Source organism: Ovis canadensis, chromosome 11, assembly GCF_042477335.2.
Source record: "Ovis canadensis isolate MfBH-ARS-UI-01 breed Bighorn chromosome 11, ARS-UI_OviCan_v2, whole genome shotgun sequence".
NCBI lineage: Eukaryota > Metazoa > Chordata > Mammalia > Artiodactyla > Bovidae > Ovis > Ovis canadensis.
In genome coordinates, this window is record NC_091255.1 from 65,193,178 (window position 1) to 65,202,258 (window position 9,081).

General features: G+C 53.3%; 1 protein-coding gene across 3 annotated transcripts; it reads right to left on the reverse strand.

Annotated features, from left to right (window-relative positions):
* Positions 1–1,045: 1,045 nt before the first annotated feature.
* On the reverse strand, positions 1,046–5,323 carry RPL38 (ribosomal protein L38). Of its 3 annotated transcripts, none has more exons than XM_069544042.1 (5): positions 5,246–5,323; positions 4,999–5,032; positions 4,789–4,849; positions 1,768–1,890; positions 1,046–1,120 (listed from the first exon to the last, which is right to left on the reverse strand). In XM_069544042.1, the coding sequence occupies exons 2-5, from the start codon at positions 4,999–5,001 to the stop codon at positions 1,095–1,097; spliced, it is 213 nt and encodes a 70-aa protein (XP_069400143.1). In that variant the 5' UTR covers positions 5,002–5,032; positions 5,246–5,323; the 3' UTR covers positions 1,046–1,094. The 3 variants fall into 3 exon arrangements, with proteins under 3 accessions (XP_069400143.1, XP_069400145.1, XP_069400144.1); XM_069544044.1 differs by having other exon boundaries at positions 5,230–5,271; XM_069544043.1 differs by having other exon boundaries at positions 5,154–5,262.
* Between the last annotated feature and the right edge of the window lie 3,758 nt (positions 5,324–9,081).

Consider the following 9,081-nt stretch of genomic DNA (forward strand, 5'->3'; position numbering starts at 1 on the left):
ACGCCTGAGCCAGCAGGCATGTTCCACCCTCAGCCACCGCTCCTGCCTGGGGCCCGGGGCTCGGTTTCTGGCTCCTCCCTGTAAGTGTCCTCTGGGTTTCCCATTGGCCTTTTGGCTCCCAGGGCTTCTGTCGCTGGGCTGACACCCACTCACCTCCATTTTCAGCTCCTTGGAAACTCTCATCTAAACTGTCCTTCCAGCTGCGTTCATCTGGTGAACAGCTGGCACCACTCCTGAGCTCTACTCAGTAAACACACAGGACGGACTTTTCTGTGCCTGAGAACTCAGGTCTGCAGAAAAAAAATTTTTTCACACACCCACCTGTGCATGTGGTTGGTGGCTATCTGTCAGCTGGCAGGGCAGTTCGCCTCCACACCCACTACTGCCTCAGTGAGAGGACCCCCATCTTTTCCCCACAGAGGAGGAGGGCCACATGCTTCAAGAACACATTTTAAGTAGAAAACAGAGTCTGACACTATTCCACAGGTGCCCGGCACAGGTCCTGTGGGAGCCTCAGCCTCCAGCCCTTGGCAGAGGCATCCCCGCCACAGCCCCGTCTCAGGCTGCCGAGGGGTGGGCGCCAGCCTGCTCTTCCCAGCACTCTGCCTCAGCGCCCATCAGCCTAAGGGAAGGGCCCCTTCTCCAGGGGCACCACATCTCGCCATGGCAGAGACAAAAGCCGCCACATTCCGAGGATTCTGAGGAAAAGCCAGCTTCATTTACTGCCACTTCTGAGAAGGCTGATCAACTCCGTCAAACTATCATTTTCATCACTGGGGAGCTTATTTTACCTAAGTGACTTTTAAATCTCAGGAGTGGAGACTGGCTTTATTTCCACCAGTATCTGACTCCTTTAACTGCCTACTTCTTCTTACTTTCAAAATTAAGACTTAAAAAAAAAATGGCTTAACTGTCCCCTGGGAGGGATCATAGCCCAAGATAGGGGAGTTAATGAGGGAGCCCAGCCAGGACTCCCACGCTATTCCCACCAGAAGCCATCAGCAAGTTAGGACCCACCCACCCCTGTTCTCAAAGACAAAGGCCATTTTGAGAATTTTAAAAATTTTAATACAGTTCAAAGCAGCGTACGTGGTTCATTTCAGCTCCTTCACGGCCAAACCTAGAGGCAAAGACACATAAACGTGAGCCAATCAAACGACTCATCTCATCTGAGTTACTACTGCCTGTCTGGATCTGGCACTTAGGCTAAAGAGCGTTCACAGAGCTCAGAAATTAAGCCCACCAGGCAGGTCTGCGTCAAACATAAGTTAGTGTTTAAAAATAAAAACGCAGTTAACTCTCACATAGGAAGTGGCGCTGGCTGACTTGTACTGTGAAGACGTGGCCTGTGGAACCCTGGCTGGGCTCTGAGCTCCCAGCTGCTCTGCTGAGCCTTCCGCCACCAGGATGGCCCCTCTGCTTAATCCACCCGCATCATCTGCCGTATTCAGTAAGTTTCTCAACCAGTGAGAACGGGGGCCATCAATCCCAGCACCTCCCTACCCTGCAGGGCCATGGTGGGGATGAAATGAGTGGCCCAGGGGGTGAGCGCCAGCTGGCATGATGCTATATTAGAAAGGCATGGCTCCCTCTGGGTCTGACTTCTGAGCGCCCACGTGACACCACCGGCAGGAGCAGACAGTTAGACAAAGCACAGAAGGGACTCTCCTAATTCTGGAGACAAGTCGGGAAACAAGCCGGTGACACAGCCCGCCCCCGCCCCCGCCCCTCGGGCTGTCCGCACCCCTGCGGCTTCCGGCTACTCACCAGGGGGCAGGGACTGCTTCAGCTTCTCGGCCTTCTCTTTGTCTGTGATGACCAAGGTGTAAAGGTATCTGCTGCATCGAACTTTAAACTTCACATTATCCTTATTTTTCTTGATCTTGACGGCTACCAGAGAGACCAGAGTAGTAATAAGACCGTGGCACAGGAGAGAGACATTGCAGTCCACCTGCTGTTTGCTACTTCTGCACAAAGCGGCACCGGTGACTGCTGCGCTCACCTCCCTCGTGGTCCCTCTGATCAACAGAAAATAAGACCCCCCACCCACCTCTGACCTCAGTGTCAGAAATCCACATTTCCCCTGTATCAATACTCTAGAACCTGAGTTAAAGTCTGTATTTGTAACACAAGTAGCATCTGACACAGAGAAGGCAATGGCACCCCACTCTAGTACTCTTGCCTGGAAAATCCCATGGATGGGGTCGCTAAGAGTTGGACATGACTTCACTTTCACGCATTGGAGAAGAAAATGGCAACCCACTCCAGTGTTCTTGCCTGGAGAATCCCAGGGACGGGGAGCCTGGTGGGCTGCTGTCTATGGGGTCGCCCAGAGTTGGACACGACTGAAGTGACTTAGCAGCAGCAGCAGCATCTGGCACAGTGATACACTCCAGACCATCCAGTATCCACCTTAAAATTCTCTATCAGGACCACAGCTTGGACAATAAAGAGCCCCAAGTGTGCCCCAAACTCAACAGTGTGCAGTTTGAAATTTAGCGAACAATCTGATTATGTACAGGCGTCAATGCATTTCTATGAGGCCAGGAGCTACTCCGCAAGTGGGAAGACAGCCCCTTCCAGGTGACTCATGTCTGGCACCCGTCAAATTGCTCGTTCTGACTCCCATGGCACAGGCTGACCTGGCCACACGACACTCAACTCCATCTCTGCCAGTAACTGCTGAAGGGGTAGGGCACGTCACCGGAAGCAGAAACTATGCCCGAGCCTGCCCAAGACACCGGCTGCCCTGGCTCACATTCTAATAAATCAGAACCGTGGCTATTTATTCAAACCAACCTATTCTGCTATCTTAACATTCCTCTCAAAGCTGAATATACTGTGTTGTCCCTAGCAGCTGCCGTACACCTATAAACTGAACTCTCACAAGGTCAGACATAAGCAACTCTTAAAAAATGTTTACTCAACAACATATGATGCAATAACTGTATTTACAGGAATATACTCCAAAGAACTGAAAGCAGGGACAAGAGAGATTTTACATCAAAACTCACAGCAACACTGTTCACAAGAGCCAAAGGCAGAAACCACCCAAATGTCCACGTTATGCTAAATGAACTCAGCCCGTCATGAAAGGACAAATGTCACACGATTTCACTCACATGAGGTGCTGAGAGTGGTCAGGGTAGAAGAGACAGTAGTGGAGGCAGGAGAACGGTGTCGCCAGGGGGGAGAGTCGCAGACCAGGACTGGCCCAGGGCCTGTGAGGAGCCAGGCTGCCCGGGAGGAGGTGGGCGATGGGTGGAACCCATCTCCCCAAGCCCGTGGGAAAACTGGCTCCTGGTCTAAAATGGCTGGGGACTCTTGGTTAATGGGTTACAGGGTTTTAGTTTTGCAAGATGAGAATTTCTCAAAAAGCATGGCTGCCCTACAATGTGAATACAGGCAAACACGGCACACACATTGCACACCCCAAAACGTGAGCTTCACGTTGCTTATGTTACAACTACAGCGATGACGACAACTTTACGTTTATCCAAAGACGACTTCCTGGGCACCCTATCATATCCAGGGGAACAGGATTCTCAGGTCACGCTTTAACACCAAGCTCCCAAACAGAAGAGCAATGCAAAGCAGTCTGATGATCTGGTGTCATCTCTTCACTGTGCTAAAATTCTCTACCAGGTCATCTGGTCTGATCCTGCCACCAAACCTGAGAGACAGGTACGATCACCCCCCTCTGCTACAGTGGAAATGGTGGGGTCAGAGAGTTACCCACTGGGAGAGCTGGCCTTTGAACCCAGAAGTGACCGCAAATTCCCTGGTCTGGACTAAAGCTGACCTGATAGTTTCTCTTTGCATATGACTGTAAATAAAAAAATACAAGCACGTGATCACCTGCAGTTCCCACAGTACCTGTTACAGGTAAGGGGGACACAACTACGAATCTCCTCGTCCCCCACGCCAATCCCCAAAAGGCTCTCCCGTGAGCCACCGCTTCACCCCACCACTGAGACAGGTCATCAGAGACCTCAGTGCCTTAGCCCACCCTAACCCGTCCGTCCAAGAGTACTCTCTCTACTTTCCCAACCTCCCCTTTGGGATGTGTCTGGGAGGGGAGGGAAACTGCAAGTAACAGCCCCAAAGAGATGTGTTAAAGCTGCACATCCGAGTCCAAACCCAGTGCTGACCACGAGCTCCCCAAACCCCCCTACAACAAAGAGACGCGAGAACTCCCTCTCACATCAGGGTAGAGAGAGAGAACAGACGCAGCTGGGGCGGGCACATGTCAATCAAAGACTTGCTGCTCTACGCGTCTCCTATCAGTGACCCAGCGTTTGCGCAAATGACGTAGTTCATTGTGAACAGAGCTTGTCCTCGGCCCAGAACCCAACACGCAGCACTGACTCCGAGTTTGTGAAACCTGAGTTTCCCGACGTCCCCCCTGCAGGAACCTCCACTATCCCCCGGGGTTTGCGCAAACTCCCGTCTACTAGGTCGCTGATGCTATCTAACCATCTCATCCTCCGCCGCCTCCTTCTTTTGCCTTCAGTCTTTTCCACAACCGGGGTCTTCTCCAAAGAGTCAGCTCTTCACATCCGTTCACACTACCCCACACACACCAGAAAACAAAAAACCCCTGGGGACCCTCCTTAAGGAAGGAAGAGAACACACCCCGGACCAAGCGCCTTGTCTTATGGGAGACAGGCTGAGACCCCCGAACCCCGACAGCAGACGAGGGCAGAAGCGGCCGCCGGCGCCCTCCCGCCGTTCCGGGGGGCGTCCCGAGCCCGCGATCGCCGCCTCCCGTCCAGGGCTCCCACTTACACTTGGCGTCCTTGCGGCGGGCTGTGAGCAGGAAGTCCTTGATCTCCTCGATTTTGCGAGGCTGCAACACACAGCGAAGGCAATCAGCCGCTGAGACGCATCTGGCTGGGGTGCCCAACCCCGGCAGCCACTTTGGGGCCCCTGAAGACCCTCGCAGAGGCCGCCCTGCCTGCGCCCCCCGCGGGGAGCCCCAAGTGGGGTCGTACTCACCATAGCGATGAGGAGCGGGGCGCGCGGCCGGAACCTGCAGGGAAGACAAGCGTTGGCGGCGTCAACGCGGGAGCGGGCACTGGCGGCGGCCCTGCCTCCCTGCCCCGTGCCCCCAAAATGCCGGCCCCATCGCACCCCACCCTCCCCCGAAACACCTTCAACCCAGAACTGGGGTCCTCAGATAGCACCCGGCGAGGATGACCACGGATTACTACCCCATTCCCCACGTACGGCACTAGAGACTCACGTCAAGGGGCGAGAAGCGAAGAGAGCGGAAAAGGAAGAGACTTCCGCTTCCGGGCAATTAAACCGTGCCCCAGAGGAAGCTGAGTACGGTATCTGCAGAGGGTCAAGAACCACACAGGCGTTTGCCCTTCACATGGCTGCCTCTCTGCCCTCTTCTGGCCTAGATTAACAGTGCAGCTTCCTGCACGCAGCGGGCCGCCTCCTGCCCCCACTCTTGACCGCCTCTATTCCTCCGCCCAAATCCCTCCCTGCCTTTGTTAGATTTCATTTCAGACCCAGTTTGAAGACCTGTGTTAGGACTTGTTATCAACTAGTTTTATTAGGCCTCTGTGTTAAATGGCAACCCACTCCAGTGATCTTACCTGAGGATCCCAGGGACGGGGGAGCCTGGTGGGCTGCCGCCTATGGCGTCGCACAGAGTTGGACACAATTGAAGCGACTTAGCAGCAGCAGCAGCAGTTGGGCATCTAGGCAGAAATGTTTTTCATTTAAATGAAGGGTTGTTCTCCTGTCGTGTCCGACTCTTTGCAACCCCATGAACATGCACACAAGGCTCCTCTGTCCTCGACTATCTCCCAGCTGCTGCTGCTGCTGCTAAGTCGCTTCAGTCGTGTCTGACTCTGTGCGATGCCATAGACGGTAGCCCACCAGGGATTCTGGTGGGCTCGGCCGTTCCTGGGATTCTCCAGGCAAGAACACTGGAAGGGGTTGCCATTTCCTTCTCCAATGCATGAAAGTGAAAAGTGAAAGTGAAGTCGCTCAGTCGTATCCGACTCTTCTTGACCCCATGGACTGCAGCCTACCAGGCTCCTCCGTCCATGGAGTTTTCCAGGCAAGAGTACTGGAGTGGGGTGCCATTGCCTTCTCCAGAGTTTGCACAAATTCATGTCTATCAAGTCGGTGATGCTGTCTAACCATCTCATCCTTGGCTGCCTCCTCCTTTAGCTTTCAATCTGTCCCAGCATCAGGGTCTTTTCCAATGACTCAGCTCTTCACATCAGGTGGCCAAAGTATTGGAGCTTCAGCTTCAGCATCACCTTCCAATGAATATTCAGGTTGAAGGGACTCTCTTGTGTATATTTGAGAACCTCTTTCTAGGAAAGTGAAAGTGAAGTCGCTCAGTTGTGTCTGACTCTTTGTGACCCCATGGACTGTAGCCTGCCAGGCTCCTTCTGTCCATGGAATTTCCCAGGCAAGAATACTGGAGTGGATTGCCATTTCCTTCTCCAGGGGATCCTCCTGACCTAGGAATTGAACTCACAGCCCCTGCATTGGCAGGCCGGTTTTCTACCACTGAACCGCCTGGGAAGTCCATTTAAGAACTGATACCATTGGGAATTCCCTGGTGGTCCAGTGGTTAAGACTGCACTTCCACTGCAGGGGATGTGGGTTAGACCCCACCGGTCAAGGAACTAACATTCCACTTGCTGGTGGTGCAGAATAAATGAATAACTGGTACTCCAAAAGCAAGTTAAAACCTGGAATAGCTGACCTCTGTGGAATACTCCTTGGGCAGCCCCTGCATTAAGCACTTCACCCACAGGGCGTCTGTGATCCTCGGGTGTGCTGGTAAGGGGTGGCCTGGTCATTTACTCCAGTCTTACCCAGGGGAGAATGAAGGCTTGTCAGTTGCTGGGAGAGGTGACATCAAGACTCGAACACACGCTCCCAGACTCCTGACCACTTCTTCCCGAGGCTGTGTGTACACCTGCAACGCTCTGGCAGCTCTGAGAAGGCAGCATTCTCTTTGCCCCTTTGCTCCCTCGCAGCCTCCGTCCCATCCTTGGCATTTTATTTTCTCGGCACAAATTTACCCTCAGCTCTTAGAGAACTGGCAGGCTCTGGGAAGCCTGAGGTTATCGATTTTATTTTTATCCTCCACTTTAATTTTATTTTTAACCTCCTTACAAATGTCTACATTTTATTATATTTGTTTCTTCCCTCCCATTTAATAACTGCACATTGGAATGTAATTGCCCTGTGGGCCTTATTACAGAGCAGCCCACCTGAAGAGGAGTCCTTTACCATGAACCTCACTTTGAACTCACCTCCCTCCCTCCTCGCTTTTCTCCCGTTAGACGAGCCCAGGTCGAGCATCTTCCTAGAGATGCCGGAGATACAGGGAAAGATAAACCTGCAGTCCTTGCCCCTGGGAGATCGCGAGATCCTCTAATTGTGCTGGAGAGCCTTTTAAAAGAAGCCAGACTGTATTTCTGTGACTAAAGATGCATCTGAGTGTTAACCATGAGAAAGGCTAATTGGTAGGGGCTTAATCTGAGATTATCTGAAGGTCAGGGTGCCTCAGCTCTGAACTGAGAAGGTGAAACTGTTAGTTGCTCAGTGTCGTGTCCGCCTCTGTTTGACCCCATGGACTGTAGCTCGCCAGGCTCCTCCGTCCGTAGGATTCTCCAGGCAAGAATACTGCCATTTCCTCCTCCAGGGGACCTTCCTGACCCAGGGATCCAACCCAGGTCTCCCGCATTGCAGGCAGATTCTTTACTGTCTGAGCCACCAGGGACCCGAGAAGGACACTCTCAGATCCACCAGGCTGACCCAACAGCCCCCTCCGCCTCGCGCTGCTGCCTTTCTGGTCCTTTCTCCCCTACTACTCGGGCAGAAGCACTGGCCTTTTCAGCCCAGCCAGCGGGTCTCCCATGTGCACTTCCAGAGTCCAGGCGTCTGCCTGTGTCCTTCCCTCTGATACTAAGTCCTGCTCATCCTCAGCGCTCAGCTCTCCCCTCTCCTCCGGGCGGGACCCTGCATCTCTGCCTCCTGTCGCCCGTCGCTCGTGCGGTAGTTACTCCCACGCGCTTCTCCATAGACGTGCGGCAGTGTTAAACTTTTCATACAGCTGCACCAATTTTCAAAATTTTTTAATAAAGGCAAGAATGAGGTTCTGCGTGCTGCTGCTAACTCTCCAAATGCGATGCTCATAAAGCTGCAGAGTCGCTCAGAGCTGCCATGGATGACCCTTAAGGCGGATGCAGCATCCGTCTAGATCCCTTCCTATATGAAGGGTGGACGGATTGATGGAGGGGTGGCTGGATGAATGAATGAAGGGGTGGAGAGGGGGATGGAGAGCTAGGGGAGGGGAAAAGGGAGGATGGGAGGGAGGACCAGTGTGGACAAAGCGAAGCCCAGCACATAGTAGGTCCACAGAATATTTGTTGCGTGAATGCCTGGTGCTGCTCCCCTCCACAGGACCTGCAGGACAGGCAAGGGGGCAGGGAGAGGGGCTGAACCCCCCTACCTCACCTTCACACTTAAAAAAAATATAAATATCCCAGTGAGACTGTGCAATTCAGATTGGGACTTGAGCCCACGGTCTTTTTAAAATTAAATTTAATTCTGTTTTTGGCTGCTCTGGGTCTTCGTTGCTGCCTGGGCTCTACTCCAGCTGCGGTGAGCAGGGGCTGTCCTCTAGCTGCGATGCTCAGGCTTCTCACTGGGCGGCCTCTCTGCTGTGGAACACAAGGTCTAGAGCGTGGGCTCAGTAGTTGTTGGGGACTTAGTTGCCCCGCGGCACGTGGGATCTTCCCGGACCCGTGTCCCCTGCACTGGCAGGCGGGTTCCTAACCGCTGGACCATCAGGGAAGTCCCTGGACCTCCCTATTGGCAGCAACCCCAGAGACAGATGTTCACCCGCTTGAATTGCCTAAGAAAAGACCATCGACATCCAGTAACACAAAGACGTCTGTATTCAAGCACCAAAGGCTTTTTCCAGCTTCCCAAAGGGACAAATAGTAAAATCAGCTGCAGCCACCGAAAGGTGAAGCTAGGAGCCTGGAGGGAAGGCTTCCCTCCTTCATGAGAGGGCGAGCCCCACAGGAAACTGGA